This window comes from Bidens hawaiensis, unplaced genomic scaffold (genome assembly GCF_021521415.1).
Source record: "Bidens hawaiensis isolate Kalapana, Puna unplaced genomic scaffold, B.hawaiensis_p1.1 tig00009566_1, whole genome shotgun sequence".
NCBI lineage: Eukaryota > Viridiplantae > Streptophyta > Magnoliopsida > Asterales > Asteraceae > Bidens > Bidens hawaiensis.
The window spans coordinates 513,178-533,886 of NW_027491713.1; the positions used below are offsets into that span (position 1 = coordinate 513,178).

The 20,709-nt window shown below is 37.9% G+C and overlaps 2 protein-coding genes across 2 annotated transcripts; both read right to left on the reverse strand.

The window, feature by feature from the left end:
* Nucleotides 1–3,091: 3,091 nt before the first annotated feature.
* LOC143532862 (uncharacterized) lies at nt 3,092–3,922 on the reverse strand. The gene has a single exon (XM_077027783.1). The coding sequence runs from the start codon at nt 3,920–3,922 to the stop codon at nt 3,092–3,094; it is 831 nt and encodes a 276-aa protein (XP_076883898.1).
* Nucleotides 3,923–17,487: 13,565 nt separating this feature from the next.
* On the reverse strand, nt 17,488–20,242 carry LOC143532863 (uncharacterized). The gene is made up of 5 exons (XM_077027784.1): nt 19,910–20,242; nt 19,581–19,834; nt 19,109–19,435; nt 18,224–19,007; nt 17,488–17,691 (listed from the first exon to the last, which is right to left on the reverse strand). Exons 1-5 carry the CDS (start codon nt 20,240–20,242, stop codon nt 17,488–17,490), a joined length of 1,902 nt encoding a protein of 633 aa, XP_076883899.1.
* Between the last annotated feature and the right edge of the window lie 467 nt (nt 20,243–20,709).

The window sequence follows — 20,709 nt, forward strand, 5'->3', positions numbered from 1 at the left end:
ACTAGGGGTTGCAGGATAATCTCCTGGAGGAGCTCCGAGCCGAGAAGGAGAAATACCGGATCGAGACTAACACCGTAAGGTGGAAGCTGAGAGATTCTGAACGGGCTCTGGAGCAGGAGTGGAGCCGCTAGGCTTTTGCATCCAAGGATTGGGAAGAGGCGTGTCGGTGCTAGAATGCTTCTGTTGAAGCCGCACGCGCTCATGCCCATGCCATCGAGATTGATCTCGCGAAGGCGGAGGAGACAAGGCAAGCTCTTGAAGCTTGCCTTGCTGCTCAGGAAGAAACTCTCAGTTCTCTTCGTGCTGCCGTTATTGAGAAAAATCAATTGAATGAAGACCTGATCAGGGAAAATACCAAGTATATTAGTGAACAGGGCGCCCTGAAGGTAAGTGCTGAAGAAGCTTCTTCTGACCGAGCTTGGTTGATGAAGGGGGATCTTCCCAAGGTATTGGCTTCTTTATTTCTTTCATAACTTGTAAACTTGTCTGCTGATGTTTGAATCGTTTTCTTAGGTTATCTCCCACATTCAATAAGGGGAAAAACTAGGAGACTGCCTTTCCGATCTTCTTTGTGCGTCCATTGACTCAAGGCGTAAGGCCGGTTTTCAGGAGGGGGTAGCCTTCGCTCGGGAAGGCTATTCCTTGGAGGATTTTGACTTTTATGGGGTGGATGTGGATGGGAAGTATGATGTGCAAATGGATGCGTTTGACCAACTGCATTTTCCCATCTAGGACACTATCCAGAGATTTGCTAAGGCGGCGGGCGGCGTTCATCATCTCCGAAACTTTCTTCGTGAAGAATAACTTTGTATATTTTCCTTGTTCTTGTAATCCCTTTTTTGATTATGTATATGACATGGATTTACATTTTGTCTTCTATGAGTACAATATAAATGTGTGTGAGCTAAATCCGTCATGTATCCAAAATATAGGATTAGGATAAATATTGGCGCCCAGGCCTATTCGTACAGGAACTAAAATTTTGAACGTTTAAAAATGGATAATTGTGCGTTAACTATATTCGTATTAGCGTCAGTTCAAGATAAAAGGAATCTGGTATGCAGACCAAAATAACAGGCACGCAGGCCAGCAAAGAGGCGCGTAGGCCTAAAAGAAAATTACATTGTTTTAGATATAGCACCTTCGTAGTTGTGCAATGTTCCAAGTCCTGGGAATAGGAGTGCCGTCCAATTTTTTTCAGCTTGTATGCACCCTTTCTTAGTCCTTCATCGATTTCGTATGGGCCTTCCCAGGTTGGTGCTAACTTTCCTGGCGATTCAGCATTTGATGCTTCGTTGCTTCGGAACACATAATCGCCTTGGTTATATGGCGAATCTTCTGTGCTTCCGCCTTGTCTTCCGGGAGAGTGCCGGAAGACAAGTAGCTCATGATGGGTTCCATCCAGGACTTTGTTCCGGTCTGGATGACCAGAACTTGGCGTTGAGGGACGGAAGGAGCATCTAGAACTTCGATTCTAACGTCTCTTCCCATATGGTCAAAACTTGTGGACGCTAGCTTGCTTAAAGCATCCGTGGGTCGATTCTCACTTCTCTTTATGTGCACAACTTTGGAAGAAGTGAACTGTTGCATGAGGTCTTTTGCTTGAGACAGATACGAAGCCATTGTGCCATTTTTTGCTTCATAAGACCCTGAAATTTGACTTGCTATGAGCATTGAATCGACCCAGGCTTCCAAGATTTTGACACCCAACTTTGTTTCGATCCGTAGACCGGCCAGGAAAGCCTTATATTCTGCCTCATTGTTGGTACTTTTACTGTTCAGCTTAATGGCATAGGTGAACTCTTGGCCGTCTGGGTTGACCAATTTTAAACATGCGCCTGAACCTTCCCCACTAGATGCTCCGTCCGTAAATAAGATCCATTTTTGACTTTCATTAGTTGGGATTGGGGGTTGTTACTCGTTCAGGCATTCTTGGACTTTATCATTTGGTATTTCTGTTAGGAAATCTGCTGAAACTTGCCCCTTTATCGCGGGTCTGGGTTTGTACTCTACGGAGTGCTCTCCCAGTTCGATTGTCCATTTGGCCAATCTCCCGGACATTTCGGGTTTTGCCAACATGCTTTTTATCTTGTAGTCTGTTAGCACTACGACGGGATGACCTTGGAAGTAACGCTTCAACCTTCTTGCCGCATATACTAGCACGATAACCAGCTTTTCCAGCATCGAATATCTGGTTTCGGCGTCCGCCAAGGTTCTGCTGACATAGTATATCGGTGTTTGCACTGTCTTCGTGTCTGTTCGGAGAACTACTCCTATCGTGATGTCTGATGCGGATAGGTACAGCGTGAGAGGCTCTCCTTCTTGAGGTGCAGTTAATGTCGGAAGTTCCATGAGACACTTCTTTACTTCGAGGAAGGCATGTTCTGCTTCTGGTGTCCATTTGAAATGTGCCTTTTTCAGGCAATTCCGTAGTGTGGACATGAAAGGGTAGGATTTGGCTGCATGGTTTGCGAGGAACCTATTCAAGGCAACCAATCTTCCATTCAATGTCTGGACTTTTTTTAACGAGTACGGGGAGGGCATTCAAGCAATTTCCTGGATTTTGTCCGGGTTTGCCTTGAATCCGTCTCCCGTCACAATCACTCCCAGAAACTTCCCTTCCTCTATTCCGGAGGAACACTTCAAAGGATTTAACTTCACGTTGATTTTTCGCAACGTGGAAAAGACTTCTTCAACGTCTCTCAGCATTTGATCTTCGTCAATGCTTTTTATGACCAAATCATCCATGTAAACTTCAAGGTTCTTTCCGATTTGATGGCGGAACGTGTTGTCCATCAGACGCTGATACGTGGCACCCACGTTCTTCAGACTGAATGGCATCATTTTATAGCAAAAATGTGCCTTGGTCAGTACAAAAAGCGGTTTTATCTTCATCGCGAGCTGCCATCCATATCTGGTGATACCCTTTGTAAGCATCTAGGAAACACTTGAAAGGAGCTATCGCGTCTACTTTGAGATCAATCTCTGGAAGTGGGTAGCAATTTTTTGGACAAGCTTTATTCAGATCCTTGAAATCAATACACATCCGCCATGAACCATTACTTTTAGGGACCATCACTGGGTTAGCAACTCATGTTTGGTATTGGATTTCGCAGATGATCCCAGCACGCAGCAGGTCTTGCACCTGCTCGTTCATGGCCTTCATTTGCTCAGGTCCCATCTTCCTTTTCTTTTGAACAATTAGTGTATACGACAGATTGACTCGTAACCGATGTTCTGAAATTTCAAGCGGAACGCCTGTCATATCGGGATTGACCCGTACTGTTTCCGAGATAGTTGCCCTAATAATAACGGTCTGTTCTTGGTATTCCGGGTTGACAACACATTTCTCAGGCTCCGTTCGCGGTGTCTTTTTGGGGGCCTTCGTAGGTTTCGAACCTTCTGTCGCATAACAATGTTTGTTGACTCGGATAATGGCTATCCCTGTTCGTGTAGGCACCCCCACGGCGCCGTATGCAGTGGAAGGGTTGGCTTTGAAATCACCGATTGCCTCCCGCCCTAAGATTATGTAATGTTTAGATCTCGCGGGTAGGACAAGGAAATCGACATCCTCGGTCCTCGTATGAATTCCGTCACTTAGCGTAACTGGGAATGTTATGACCCCCTTGGGGTGCATAACTTCATACCCAAACCCGGAGACTGGGGAATGCACAGGCTTCAACTTTGCGTTATCTTCATCGTCCAGCTGCTCGAAACATTGTTCGTACATTATTTCGGATGTGCTTTCCGTATCGAAGAAGACATACTGCGACCGATAATGACCAAACAAAGCTGTGACGATTAGAGGTTGCTTCATGCATGGGACTCCCTTCATTCTTGGGAAAATTACAGGCTCGTTTTTCCACTCATGTTCATCCGCCTCCATCCGCTTAAACTTCCAAGTGGGCCCCCCTTGAATCATGTGGACGTTTAGATCTTTAATTTTCTTTCGCGGGGGACCTTTGTCTACGGGAGTTGTGTTCTTCCAAGGGCCTTGTCGCACGTTTTTGAGTAGATGGTCAAGCTTTCCAGATTTTATAGCGGATTAGATTTCGTTCTTCAAGCTTATGCACTCGTTTGTGTTATGTCCGATGTCTTTGTGGAACATGCAGTGCTTGTTCGGATTCAAGTTCACCCGCTTAATCAGTGGTTGAGGTTTCTTGAATTCGATGTTTTCGGTTATCAGAATTTCTGACGGTGTTTTCTTCAAGGGGGTCCAATGCTGTCGATCGGACTTGCCCGCTGTCCTATCTTTTTGTTTCTGCCCGATCAGTGATCTAGCATCAAATTTCTTGGGACAACTTTCCGGGGGTTGAATCCTTGACCAGATTGAACCCCTCTCTTCCTTTTTCGATTGAGCGTTCCGATGTTCGGTCTTTGTATGTTGCTTCGTTGTTTCCCGTCCCAATAACTTTTCTGTGGCTGCAAAGATCTTGGCTGCGGACAAGATGCCGCCCAAGTCTGAGGCATACCATCTCGGCCTGTCAAGCATCGGACCATTTCTGGGCTTTTCGCGTTTTATCGGAATGGTGATTCCACCGATATTTAAGCTTTCATTGTTGAATCTGGTAATGAAATTTTCTAGTGACTCGTTATCCTGGTGGACAACGCTCAAAATCTCTGACGGATCGTGCGTGTACTTGCGCTGTTGACTGAAATGTTGGGAAAACTTGGCGACCAAGTCGTCCCAACTTTTGATTTGACCATCAGGTAGTTTCTCAAACCACTCTCTGGCTGCTCCTGTTTTTCAATGCGAACATGTGACACCAATAAGGCAGCATCCATCCGCTAACTCCACCAACTGCTGTGAAGTTCAGCAGGTGATCGCTCGGATCTGTCATCCCATTGTATTTTCCCAAATTGCTTGGAATTTTGATGTTCTTTGGGAAAGGGGCAGTGGCTATTTGTGGAATGAACTTTGACTTCTCCGCGAACGCAGCGGGACGGTATGGCTTGGTGAAGTCCTTTTCTGCATCGCTGAAGTATTCAACATGCTTCACTAACGGCTTGGGGCGGCTAGTGGTTTCGCTACCATAGTCCCAGCTGCCGTCACTCGCGTAATCCTCTTATTGGAACACCTCTTTCTGTCAAGTGTCTCGTGGGGTTCTATGAGATAGGGTACACTGAGTATGGTGACTTCTTTCGCGGCTTTTTGCAAGCGACCGACCGGCTGATCGAGAGGTGTCTTCCAACTCTAGATCTTGAGTGCGCCAGAATGCTGGTGGTGGTGACGGAGATGGCGAGTCATACGTCGGTGTTCTGGCTTGTACATGATCTCGTCGTATTCTTCGCTCATACTCCTCTTTCAACCGTTGTTTCTCTTGTTGGTACCACTCTTCAGGGGTAAGGATGTTTTTTCCAGATCTGGCCTGGTAAACTCTCGTTTCATCCCCATCAAATCTAGGGAATTCTCCGGCTCCGTCTTCAAGAGCCGGAGTATGAGTGGTCCATTGGATCTCAGTGACCTTGGGCCTCGGGAACTCTCCGGCCCTGTCTTCTAGGACCGCAGTTCGAGTGTTCCTGCGAGGTGCAAAGTCTTCAAATCTTGGAACTTCTCCGGTTCTATTTTAGAAGACCGGAGTTCTAGTGATCCGGCGAAGGTCGTCCGACACCTATCCCTCGTGGACTTGATCGTCCAGAATTTCAGTATGACGGGATCTTGCCGGAGCAGCCGAAGGCTGTTGGTTCTGACTCATCTTCAGATCACAGTGAATAAAAAAAACCGTAAAAAACTGTGTGTCTAGCTAAAACCGGATGGCGCCAATGAAGAAACACTAGGTCAAACTGGATAGTCAGATTAGATGTTTCCCCAGATGTGAGTATACTGAAGCGCTATGAGAACAGATCAAAGCAAGTGCCTGCAAAACAGAACCCGGTGGCCATGCTGTACCTCCGCCACTAAATACTTATAACGTCTGATAATCGAAAATTAGCAAATACCAAACAGCAAACACCTATAAAATTAAACCTAATAATAACAGCAAATTAGTTCTCACTGTTTTCATGTTAAATATAAAATGTATTTGATCATGTTTCAAAGTGATAAATATGAAGATTAATGTTGGAGTGACAAGTGAAAACGTTATATAGGTCAAAATGATTGTATACTTTAGAAAGATATTATAATTTAATGCATGATTTTATGCTTACTAAATTAGATATTTCTAAGATAAATATATACAAAAGGAAAAAGTGGCGGGTCTACTTGAGTCGACCAAGTTGAGTATGACAAATGCGCGTTATCCACATCGACTGATCCTGAAGAAACACTAGGTCGAACTGGATAGTCCGATCAGATGTTTCCCCAGATGTGAGTATACTGAAGCGCTATGTGAACAGATCCAAGCAAGTGCCTGCAAAACAGAACACCGTTGAGTCTCGTTGCGGGAAAGGACAGAGTGGGGGGTCTTGCCGTAACCACCCTCGGGCATGAGAATCAGTACTGTATACTGATCGGAAATAATACGAGTACCGGTATATTGTGTAAGGCTTGAGAGTGTGAATGAATACCTTGAAGAGATGATCTTTGTATTTATAGCCGAAGGTGGAGGGAAGGTGATTGGTAGAGTTGTCACTATCGAGTTATTCCCTCTCTACCTGAATGGACACGTGTCGAGCCTTTATTGGGTGTGACAGCCTGGACTCGTTTATGGGGAAGCCATTACCTGTGCACGTCGCAGGATGGCCATTACGTATCCAGGTGTCATCTTTCCCTTGGTCGATGTCGCTATCAGGGGGTATTAAGGGAATCTTCTAGAAATAGTTTGTTACAACTGATCTTCCATATCACGTGGGGATCATGTGTATGATGAGTCCCTTGTGTTGCTTGTGGTTTCCTCCTGCGGATGCTTGTTAGTTAGTTTGTTACAACTGATCTTCCATATCACGTGGGGATCATGTGTATGATGAGTCCCTTGTGTTGCTTGTGGTTTCCTCCTGCGGATGCTTGTTAGTGATCTGCGAAGCATGTTTTGGATTGTGGATGTTCTTGTCATTCCACGTGCTCTTCCCGCGGGTGTCTTATTAGTGATCCACGGGTTGGGTTATAGATCCGTGAGTAACTTTGCTACCCTACCTCTATACATCCATTACTTTTACTTGATTCTATATTTTTTTTAAACTTGTATAAAATAAGCTAAAAAATGATGAAAAGAGGCCTACATATATTAAATACGTAGACAATTCCATAATCATAAGGTCACCATGAAACAAAAATAGAGTTATACCAAAGTGCCTTCCCTCTAAAATATTTAGAATTTCTTTTAACCCTAACGATTAATAAAACCTAACTATTTGTGAAAATTTTTTTTTTCCAAAATGAATGAATCCAATTACAATAGAGAAGCATGTAAGCGTGCAATAAGTTGCGCCGCTATCCCATTTAGAATCAGAACCGAAAAAAAGAACAAAATAAAAATTATATAAAAAAATAAATTAAAAAATCATACCCTGAACGTGCATCAAACTTATGTGCATTGAGACTATAATTTTTGTGTTTTCTTAGTAAAACGGGTCTACCTTACACCCTACGTTTATCCTTTTTAAAATAATAACCCTTATAATGTCATGCCTCAAAACTCGTCCGTGTGCCTTTTATAGAAAATTATTGTTCAAATATCAAATGCATTGTAGAAGTCTAAAACAACAAATACAAAACCAACAATTGTAGCTCAATCGAAACTAGTTAAATTGTTTCAAATAAACCACGAGTCAAATGATTCAAAGACTTCCCGTGCCAACAACTGATCCAATGCATACGGTCTCATGTTACTAGCTGGTTGCGGCTACACACTTTCCTGAAATATAGAATTAAATAAGTAGGCTTACGCCAGGGAGTTTTAGGGATTACTTTATAAAATAGTAATCAAGTTTTGAAATTATTTCAATCAGGTCATTCATAAAATATTTTATTTTAATCAGGTCATTAAAGTTTTCTTTTTATTCCAATCCTATATATTTTACCTGTATAGCAGGTTATCTAGGTTTTCTTTTTAATTTTTAAATAGTTTGACATTGCATAATACTTAAAAAAATTAGTAAAAGTTGACAAAAATAATTTGTAAATTGCGAAAAATTGCAAAAAAAAATATCTAAAAAATTACGAAAAATTACAATATAATTAATATGTTCCTATTTTATTTTTTTTATATTTTTTTTGTATCGAAGCAATTAATAATTCTTTTTCTTTTGAAAGGCAATCAAGTAATACTATTAAATATTTTAATATCACCTAACTGTCTTTTTTATTTTTTATTTTTAAATGGTGGGTTCTTTTAAAGAAACCATAACTTAAATTTTTATATATTTTTTGCCATTTTTTGCAATAAATTTTTTCTCAATTTTTACTAATTTTTTCAATTTTTAAAAATACATTTTGCAATGTCAAAGTATTTAAAAATTAAAAAAAAAAACTAATATAACATGCTATCTAAATAAAATAGTTATGATTAGAACAAAAAGTAAACTTTAGTGACATGATTGAAACAAAATATTTTATGAGTGACCTAATTAGAATAATTTTAAAATCTGGTTACTATTTTATAAAGTAATTCCTAGTTTTAAGCTAAAAGTTTCAAGTAACACTTTCATTATATTAAGACTCACGTCATTACAAGTTTTCATATCTAACATGTTTAACCTACCGCCATCGTAATAACGAAACTTACAATTGTGAAATACTTAAACATATACACATGTATACTGATCAAGTTTAGGCACTTCCAAGTCCAACCACACACACATGCAGCAAGTAATATGCGCGCATGCCACTTTAACAACACCAAATCATGCTCATATCATATAACCATATATTACATGTAAATAGCTACCGTATGTTTTAGAAAACTTTGACAAGAGCGTGCATTCTAGCCCAAACAATTTGTTGATACATTTTATGTTGTATCGGTCTTTGTTTATTAGTTTTGCTCTTGTTTATAAAGTCAAGGGACTTATTTTGTCATTTATGTAAGTCCATTCGCTAGGGTTGTCTAGCTAATGGGTCTTGTTTTTGGTTACTCATACGCTAGAGTTGTTAGTGTATAGAGGCCATTCGTTGGGGTCTTTTTACCGAATGGCGTAGTGAAAGGGTCCTATTCCCTAAGCATGTTTAGCGAATGGCAGAGATCCTATGTATACATGTAATCTTATTATCTAATTAACGACTCATCCGATAAAGGTTTTAACAACTCATCCGATAAAGGTTTCTTTTATTGTACTCAGTCGCCCGATCTCCCATTCGTCATAACAGATAAATTCGCCATTCTCTCTCCTTGGAACAGTGTCATTCGCTATAGATACCCATGGCTTTACCCATTCGTCATCACAGTTCCATTCGCTATTGCTATCCATTTGCTAATTCATTCTCACTCATTCGTTACCTTATGTTCCTCAGATTGTCAAGTTTAACCCTCATACTATCATTTTTAACAGTTTATACCCATAATTTTCAAAAATGACAAATTATTATCCGCTTGCCTCCCCCAGAATGCCCTAATGCAAACAATGCACAACTATGACAATATCTGGACTGTTTATCTTTGTTAAACACTCCCTATGTGAGGCCAAATTTAGTAATGGATGGTGTTGGTCCAGTAGAGAAGACCACTGATCAAATGACTGCGGTTGAAAAGAAGAAATATGATCTGGAAGTCAATACCTACTCTACATTGACTATGGCTTTACCGGGGAACATTTTTCATTAATTTAGCCACATAAAGATATCGACTTTTCTATGTGCAACCTTACAAGTAAGAAGTTTGGGAAATACCAGTGAGAGCAAGAAGTCCATGTTGAAGTTCCAATATAAGAACTTTAATATCTTCTAAATGAGACAATAGGAGAAATGCTGACAAGATACTGTCATTTGATAGTTGAGTTGAATCGTTATGAGCTCCACAAAGATGAAGCTGATAGAGTTGATACTTTGAAATATGTTTTGCCTAACTCTTACTCAAAATTTGTGATGATCCTAACTGAATTTATTGAGAAACTGGAAAAGAGGAAATATGAGTTGAAGTGCCAAAGTTCCTTAAAAGCTAATCAAGATCCGTCTTTGTATGGTGGGGCTAATCCAACAAGCAAGAGTGCATCTACACCAATCACTACTTTTTACACTCAAGCAAGTCATGTGGTTCCTACACCTGAAGCATTTAAAGAGCCACAATTCTTTGCTAGCCCAAGATCTGCAAGCTCTAGCACAATACCTCCTCCATCTCCACCAAAGGTAAACATGAAAGAGGCAGAACAACACTTTGCTTTTACGGGAGCTTTTATGTCTTCCTATGAGCAACTGGTGGGTAGTAAAGTTGCCACATGTGACATGACCAATGAAGATTATGACCAAATCAATCCTGATGATTTGGAACTAATGGATTTGAAATGGAACACAACAATGATTGTAAGAAAGATCAAGAAGTATGGAGAGAACTGACAATGATCTCTTGACTATGAGGGCTTTGACAAACTCAAGGTCAAATGCTATAATTTATGAGTCTGGCCATTATTCCAAAGAATGCGATAAGCCAAGGAGGGATTATACTCAAAACAAGACTCAAGATAGAAACTCTAACTCACACAAGAAGTATAATAACAAAGAGTCTAAAGAGGTACCTCAGGAATCCTTGGAATAACCAAAGCAGAATGAGACAAAGGCTATGGTGGTACAAGAGGGTGTGAATTGGTCAAGGAAATTGTTGGGTGAATCATCATCTTTTGATCAACAACAAGTCAACATGGCTATTATTACTAAAGTTGATCAAGATGCTGGTGATTTGAAGAAAACGAGTGTGCTAAATGAGGAGTCTGATACAGATTCAGAGTTTTCCAGTGATGATCAGAAGGATTTATTTGCTTATATGGCCAAAATCGAAGTAGTAAGTCCTAATTCTTCCGTTTCTTCTGAATATTTTAGTAGTACTTCATGTGATAGTGATGTTTCTGATGATTCTTCAATGACTACGTGTGTTCAATCTGACGAATCTTTGTCTAAACTTGAAAAGATTCGTAATCACAATGAAACCTTAGTTGCTGATCTTGCTATGATTAGAGACAATTATCAAGTGTTGCTTGAAAATGAAAAAGATTATAAAGATAAACTTGAGGCTTTAACTGAGAGTAACCATGATTGAAAAATTGATATCTCTATCAAGCAAGAGTCGATAAAGTTCAGTTTAAGGAAATACTTAAATGTAAGTCTAAGATTAATGATCCTGAGAATGAGGTTTTGCAGCTAAAACAAAAATTGAGTAATTTCTAGAACTGTTCAATTTTGCTAAACCAAATAACTAAAGTTAATAGCATTTATTCTCAATGGACTAAAAATGGTACAGGTTTTGTTTAGATTCCTCCTCCATTTCGTCATGATTATACTAAACTTACTAGTATCAAGAATCTAAAGGAAGTGGATATTCTATCTCCATGGACTGTAGATCTACCGGTTCAAGTTAGTTAAGTAAAATTTGTGAAAGAGGGAAAGCTATTAATAAAAATTAAAAAAATGTTGAGAAAATGAGAAAAAGATAGCTTCAAAAACTCATTCCAGAGTAATCTTGTGTTTACTCAAACTGATGATGGTTTCATCATTGAGGATGTGTGTGAACCATGTGTGATTCACAAAATGAAAACATTCCGCTTGAAAATCATATTTTTTGTGAATCACAAAAGGTTGAAAAATCTAACCGGTAATACATTATCTTCTGGTGCACCTAAGATATCTGAGAAGAATGTGGTCTTAGATGAAGCTTTGAACTCATTTGTGAATCCAGTTTATGGTGGGAGAAACTGGAAGGTTTGCAAACTAAAGGGTGTTGATCATATTTTTTTTTTTGATGTAGTATTTTCTTTAGCTTTGGTGAAACCAGAATATATTGAGAAGGTGTTTAATTGTGGGAAACCTTTTTCTAGTAAGACTGAAAATTCTTTTGAGTAAACAATGAACCTAAAACTCAAAAGAAATCTCAACTGACTTTACCTCACTCAATTTACTTTGTTAAATCATCTGGGTCAGACAAGCTTCAGAATTTTTCTGATTGTTCTAACTTAGATTTTTATAAATGTAAACATGAGGAAGTTGGTTAAGTCTATTATGGAGGTTGTTACTTCTCAACCTGACGTTTCACATGCAAGACCTGTTTTACCATACAAGTTTGTAGAATGGAGAACTTGTTTCGTGTGTGGTGAATAAGGTCATATTGCAATTCATTGTGAATCTAGGGCAAGCTATATTGAAAACATTTAATGAAGGACAAGGTGTCTATGATAAAAATTATTTTGAGAAGACAACCAACACAAGAAAAGCTAGTTGAACAACAAATGGTTGTTGATATTGTTAACCCTAAGAAGGCTGTTAGGGTTGATTGAGTTGAAGAAGAATGACAGCAATCAGGTTGAGCTTGTTAAACCTGTTTGTAAGAATGTCGAGTTTGATGTAACTCCTGTTAAGGCTAATTTGACTAAAAGGTCAAGGCCAATTTGATGTTTAGACAATTTCAGAAGTTACATCAATATGCTTTGAAAAAGAAGGTAAATATTGATAAGGTTCCTATTGAGGATTTGCCAACATGGAAGCCTAAAGTTGTTATGTTTTCAAAGGCAACTAAGGTACAACCCAAGACTGAGGCTTAGGTTACATCTTCAATCTAATCCTTTTACTTTCATGTGCAGAGTTCATCCAAGACTATCTCTGGAGATAAGTGGATTGTAGATAGTGGATGTTCTCGACATATAATTGGCAATCTTAATTTTTTTTCAAATGCTAAAGAAATTCAAGGAGGTTATGTTGCGTTTGCGGGTAATAACGATGGAAATATAACCAATGAGGGTCAAGTGTCCAATGGGATGATCACGTTCGAAAAAGTTAACTTCTGTGATAAAGTTGATCATAATCTGTTGAGTGTTTCACAGATTTGTGACAAAAAGTGTATAACTTTATTCATAGATAAAGAGTGTGTGATCTTGAAGCCCGACTTTGTTATTCCTAAGGATATGGTTGTCATGAGATCAACTCGATCGAATGATATCTTTGTTCTTAACATGGCTTCCACAACATCATCTTCTTCAACAGCTACTTGTTTTATTTCAAAGGCTATAGAGAAAGAAACGATCCTATGGCACAGAAGAATAGGTCACATTCAAATAAGAAATATGAATCATTTAATGGAAAATTGTAACACCCCGACTTAAAGCAGAAATGACCGAGTGAAACGTACAGATTGCTCAAAACACATGTGACACTATTAAGTGGCAATATTATCATTAATTAATTTAAACATCAAGGCACAGAAGAATAGGTCACATTCACATAAGAAATATGAATCATTTACCTATGGCACAGAAGAATAGGTCACATTCACATAAGAAATATGAATCATTTAATGGAAAATTGTAACACTCTGGCTTAAAGCAGAAATGACTGAGTGAGACGTACAGATTGCTCAAAACACATGTGACACTATTAAGTGGCAATATTATCATTAATTAATTTAAACATCAAGTACACAAGTTCGTAAACAAAGAAATACATTGCATTATAATAAAATCAAGTAAACTTGCCCATTTAATAATATAACCTAAGTACTAGTTTCTTCTCCATGCATCATCCTCTAACGAATGTCCCTGTAGCATATATATAAAATACAAGTCAGCTAAACAAATATTTGGTGAGGCCACACAAGCTTTGTTTATATATAATAATATCATACAATTCCATGTGACATGTGTAATAGTCGTCCAAGTAAGGTCCTTTCCAGTTGGTAACAACCAACGTACTCGGATAATGAGGCCCTTTTCCACTCATAACAAAATGGTGTTGAGTGCAAAGGGGGTGTATGATCATACTTATTGAGTCTACCGTGTGCAAGTAAAATATGAGCAAGTAATCAAGTAACACACAAGTCCATGATGTGAATTGTAGTTTGAATATATGAATAAATAAGCAAATTGTTTTGGTAGAATATATATGCTACCCCAAAGTGTGTATAAGCTTTAAAAAGGTGGTGTGAGAAACTCACCTTTGAAATTGGAGATAAAATAGAAACAAATGCCGAAAGCGCGTTAAATAAATTGAAGTGATCGCACCTCACGAACTATGATTAAAAAATACAAATATTAAAAACTAACTAATGGAATTATAAAAGTTAAATAATTTAGTTTTAGAAATTATATATTTTATTATTCTATGAGCATTTTATATTATAATATTATTTTAAGCTTTAACGGTAATTTAACGATTTATTATTATTTTAATATTATTTAATTAATAGTTTATTACTAATATGAAAATTATATCTTTTATGAAGCACAGGCTTTAATGGTATAATATTTATCCCAAATACAATAATGTAGCGTATTACAATATTAACGAGATGGAAATAATATAATATTAACGGGTTTCGTGAAACTTAACGAATATGAAAAGTTAGTTTTTAGATCAGAATTGATAAAATTTAATTTAAAATAAGTTTATTTAATTTATAATAATTTAACAAATTAACTTGGTTTATATAATAAATGAAAGATGGTTTAAAAAAACAAACAATAAAAAGAGCTAGACTCGGGTTCGAACCTGGGTCTTTTAGACCACACACATGTGAACAAACCAGCTGCAGTTGCTTTATAGCAGAAACGATATTACTTAAAAAATAACACATGTTCATCATTATTCTTAAACGCTAAATTTTCAATTCGGTAAACTGGTTCCATGTACGATGAATTTATGTTAGAGGTTTTGTTCTACTGTTGAAAACAATTCCTTTTCATATAAAAATTACCTGGAACTGTAAAGGATTGATGGTTAATGGGGTTGCCCTAATCCAAACTTGGACAAACAATTATGGGGTTACAGAGAGTGTTTTTGTTGAAATTGAAGTTATTAGCATGTTTAGATGTTGTATATGGTACTTTATGTAGCCTCAATTGGTGCGTATTGAATTGAATGCTCGTAATTAGATTTTTAATTATTTCCAGCGGGTTTATCAGCTTAAAACACCCAATATTAGCTGTTATGACGAGTTATTGTTGATGATTAAGGATTGTCGTTAGAGTCTAAATGATTTATGAGTCATTAATTGAATTATATTGCGAGTTTTAATGTGTTTTAACCGTCACCGGAATTGCTTGGTTCGCCAAAGACTGTCGTCGGAAAACCGACGGTAGAAAGGGGGGTTAGGGTTGAGTTATAATATAATATTAATATTTTAAATTAATTTACATATTAGGTCCCTTGAGTTTCAAGTTAGTTTAAAACAGTATTTAAAATATAATTACAATTCAGTCTCTGAACTTTGAAATGTGTTAATAATGCAATGAAAGTTATAATACTTGGATAGTTTTCATATTATACCCCTATAGTTTGCAAGTTGTTTATATTTAATAAAAACTTTTAAAATTATAACTTTAAACCTTGGAGTTTCATTAATTGGTCAAAATGAATAGAAAATGAACGATTGATAACCGTAAATCATCATGAATATATTATTAATGATGAACGATAAACAAGAATACATTGAAACGACAAAATGGGTCGGTTTAACGAATACAAATACAAATTAAAAACAATGATTCGGTGGATGGTGTATCATTGAAGCATTTTAATATGACCGATCATTATGTCTTGTGCAAGAAAGGAAAATAGAAGATGAAGTGTCATCCATTGAAGCAGATCAACTCAATCAATACTCCATTGGAACGTCTTCACATGGATTTATTTGGTCCAGTTAATCATGCTAGTATTGGGGGAGATTTGTATTGTTTGGTGGTCACCGCCAATTACTCGAGATATTCATGGGTGTTGTTCATGAGCACGAAGGATCAAACAACCGTTCTCGTACAACAACTGATCACTAAGATCGAATCACTTTACAAGTAGAAAGTGAGACGTATTCGAAGTGATAATGGCATGGAATTCTAGAATAATATCATGGTGTTCTTTTGGATTTAAAGAGGTATTCATCATGAATATAGTGCTCCTTATGTGCCACAACAGAACAGTGTAGCTGAAAGGAAGAATCGAACCATTATTGAAGCCGCTAGAACCATGCTAGCATATTCTAAGCTTCCTGTGCAATTTTGGAATGAGGTTTTGAACACTGCCAGCTACACGCTTAATCGGGTTCTCACGGTTAAAAAGTTCAAAAGGATGAGTTACGGACTTCTCAACAACCGTAAGCCAAATCTTCAATTTCTAGAGCCCTTCGGGTGTCCTTGCACAATGTTAAAACGAGATGCGGGAAAGTTTGAGGAGAAAGCGATAGAAGGTTACTTTCTTGAGTATGCATCACCTAAGAAACGAGTTTTTAATCTCTCCTACGGGTGTGTTGAAGAATGCTACCATGTTGATTGTCGAAGGTACACCACACCTCCTGCTGGTAAGGGACCAGACTGGAAGTTTGATTATGATGGCCTCTTTGATTCCTTTACTCCATTGGTTGAGGTACAAAATGTAGACTTGGGTCGCTCTTATCTAGAACATGAATTTTTGTTTTCTCCAAGTTCTTCTACTCGTAAATCTACTTTTGTACCTGTTCAACCGAAAGTTTCAGATATGTTGTCTGATACATCTAATGATGCCGACTTTGAAGATTCAACCTCAGAACTTTGGTTAATAATCATGAAGATAATGAGGTTAGTCTAAGTGAATGTTCCATCCCAATAACAGAACAAGCGGCTGATGTAGACGTCACCATATTGTAAGATAATGTTGAAGTTCCAAAGAATCGAACTCTTCGGATTCATTCTTATCATCCCTAGGACAATATAACTGGTGATTTGAATGATTGAGTTCGTACACGCCATCAAGTAGCAAAAACTATGGAAGACTCGTTGCTGTGTGTATATGCTGATATTAAAGCCCCCGGAATACAAAGCATTGCCCAATACACTGATATCCCAAGTTGAGCCTACAAGCGTATCAATGGCGTTACAAGAATTGTCTTGGGTAGAGGCAATGCAAGATGAACTGTAACAACTCGTTTATCTTGGTGCTTGGGATCTAATTGAGAAGCCCTATCGAGTTCGTAAGGTGATTCCTACGAAGTAGGTGTTTAAGTGTAAGAAAGATGATCAGGGGTAATTATACAAAACAAGGCAAGATTGGTGGTCCAAGGGTTTAATCAACGAGAAGGCATTGACTACAACAAAGTATATGCTCCAGTTGCAAGAATTGAAGCTATACAAATTTTTCTGGCCTATGCTGCTTATAAGAAGTTCAAAGTGTATCAAATGGACGTAAAGAACGCTTTTTTGAACAGGGTGATTCATGAAGAGGTTTACGTGAAGCAACCTCCTGGTTTTGAGGATCCTAATTATCCCAAGCGTGTTTATCGATTAAAAAAAGCTCTATATGTCTTTCACCAAGCCCCGAGAGCTTAGCACACTACGTTGGCTGACCATCTTTTGGATAATGGGTTTTCACGAGGGACTTTGGATTGCATTCTATTCTTCAAGGCTATGAATGATGATCTTCTCTTAGTCCAGAGAAGATAGAGGGTTTGATCAAATTTCCAATAGATGGCCAGCCAATGTACTGTAACAAGATCTCGGGGCTTGATTAAGACCATATATATCTTTGTTTAATTGGTAAACACGCTCAGGAAAATCAGGATCCTCAAAACCAGGAGGATGCTTCACGTAAACCTCTTCATGAATCACACTATTCAAAAAGCATTCTTTACGTCCATTTGGTACTCTTTGAATTTCCTGAAAGCAGCATAGGCAAGAAAGATACGTATAGCTTCAAGTCTTGCAACTAGAGCATACACTTCATTGTAGTCAACGCCTTCTCATTAATTAAACCCTTGGACCGCCAATCTTGCCTTGTTTCTAACTATTACCCCAGATCATCTTTCTTACACTTAAATACCCACTTCGTAGGAATCACCTTACGAACTTGATCGGGCTTCTTGATTAGATACCAAACATCAAGACGAACAAATTGTTGTAGTTCATCTTGTATTACTTCTACCCAAGTTGGCTCTTGTAACACCATAGATACACTTTTTGGTTCAATTTGGGATAGAAAGTAAGTGTATTGGGCAATGTTTTGTATTTCCGAGGCATTAATAGCAGCATACACTCAGCAACAGATCTTTAACAACGTTTGCCACTTGATGTCTTGTACGAACTCCCTTCTTTAAATCACTATTAATATTGTCTTGGAAATGAAAGAATGAATTCGAAGAGTCGGATTCTCAGAAACTTCAACATTATCTTGCAGATTGGTGATATTTACATCAACCACTTGTTCTGTTATGGGGATGGAAGATTCGGCTTGAATAACCTCATTATCTTCATGAGTTTCAACCAATTGTTCTAAGGTTGAATCTTTAAAGTTGGCATCATCAGATGTATCATACAAAACATCTAAAATATCAGGTTGAACAGATACAGAAGAAGATGAACTAGTAGAAGAACTTGGAGAAAACAACAATTCATTTTCCTGATAAGCGTGAACCAAGTCTTCATTCTGTACTTCAACCGAGGGAGTGAAAGAATTAAAGAGACCATCATAATCAAACATCCAATCAGGACCCTTTCCAGCAGGAGTTGTGGTGTACCTTTGACAATCAACATGGTACCATTCTTCAACACATCCAGAGGAGAGATTAAACACACATTTCTTAGGTGAAGCATACCCAAGAATATAACCTTCTATCGCTTTCTCCTCAAATTTTCTCGCATCACGTTTTAACATCGTGAAAGGACACGTGAACGGCTCTAAAAATTGAAGATTCGGTTTACGGTTGTTGAGAAGTTCATAACTCGTTTTCTTGAACTTTTTAATCGTTAGAACCCGGCTAAGCGTGTAGCAAGCAGTATTCACAGCTTCATTCCAAAATTGCACATGAAGCTTAAAACCTGCTAGCATGGTTCTAGCCACTTCAATGATGGTTTGATTCTTTCTCTCAGTAAAACCGTTTTGTTGTGGCACGCTGGGAGCACTATATTCATGATGAATACCTCGTTGAATACAGAAGAACTCTATGATGCTATTCTCTAATTCCGTGCAAATATCACTTCGAATACATCTCACTTTTAATTTTTAAAGTGATTCAATCTTGGTGATCATGTTTTGCATGAGAACGTTGGTTTGATCCTTTATGCTCATAAACAGTACCATGAATATCTCGAGTAGTCGTCGGTGACCACCAAGCAATACAAATTTCCCCCAATACTCACTCGATTAACTCGACCAAGCAAATCCATGTGAAGACGTTCCACTGGAGTATCTATTGAGTTGATTTGCTTCAATGGGTGATATTTCTTTTTCTGTTTGCCTTTATTGCTCGAGACGCGGTAATTTGTCATATGAAAATGATTCAATGAGACACCATCCACCAAATCATTGCCATTAAGTGATTCATCTTTCTTATGTGATTGTGACCCATCCTTCTGTGCCAAAGGATCATTTTGTTCTCTACTACCTTTGATATAAAACAAGTAGCTATTGAAGAAGATGATGCATGGAAGGCATGTCAAAAACATAGATATCGTTCGATCTAGGTGATCTCATGACAACCATATCCTCAGGAATAATAGAACCTAGTTTCAAGATCACGCATTCTTTATATGTGAATAAAGTTTTATACTTTTTGTCACAAATCTGAGAAACACTTAACTGTCTATGATCAACTTTCTCACATAAGTTCACTCTTTCGAACGTGATCTTGCCATTAGACACTTGACCCTCCTTGGTAATCTTTCCACCGTTTTTACCCGTAAATTCAATATACCCTCCTTGAATATCTTTAACTTGATTAAGGAGATTAAGATTGCTAGTAATATGTCGAGAACATCTACTATCTATAATCCACTTGTCACCATAGATAGTCCTAGATGAACTCTGCACACAAAATTAAACGATTAGTTTGAAGAGGTAACCCAAGCCTCAGAAATCTTATCATCTTTAACTTTTTACAAAAATTTTAGGCTTCCATGTTGGCAACTCCTCTATAGGAATCTTATTATCTTTAACTTTCTTTTTCAACGCGTGTTGATCTATCTTCTGGAATTGTCTAAAAGTCAAAGTTGCCTTCGATTCTTTAATCAATTTAGCCTCAACAGCAGCTACATCAAACTTGACAGATTTACGAATAGGTTTAACAAGCTCAACCTGTTTGCTGTCATTTTTCTTCAACTCATTGTTAACCCCAACAATCTTTCTAGGGTTAACTAAACTGACAACCTTTTGTTTTTCATCAACCTTGTCTTGTATAGTTTTCCTTTTCAAAATACCTTTAACCACATGCATTTTTCCTTGGTTAAAGATTTTTTAGTTTTTCTTACCCTAGATTCACAAAACATGGTAATGTGACTCCTTTCACCACAAGAGAAACAAGTTCTCATTTCTTCAAACATGTGTGGCGAACTAGGTATACCGTTTGATACATTAGGTTGAAAGGTCACAACCTTCACTTGAGACTGAACCAACTTTTCCTCATGCTTTTGTTATAAATTCTAGGTTATAACACTTAGAAAAACTCTGAAGCATATCTGTCCTAAATGATTTAACAAAATGATTTTGTTGAAATTAAATTGGTTGGCTTTTCTTTTGGGGCTTAGGCTTATTATTCTTTATATCCCCGATAGAAAGCCTAGTCTCTTTGGACAAAGGGTTTTCCACAATCAAAAACCTTTTTCCACGCATTCAGGTTTCACCAAAGCCAAGGGGAATACATCATCAGCAATAAGCTGATTAACTCCCTTCATGTAACGCCC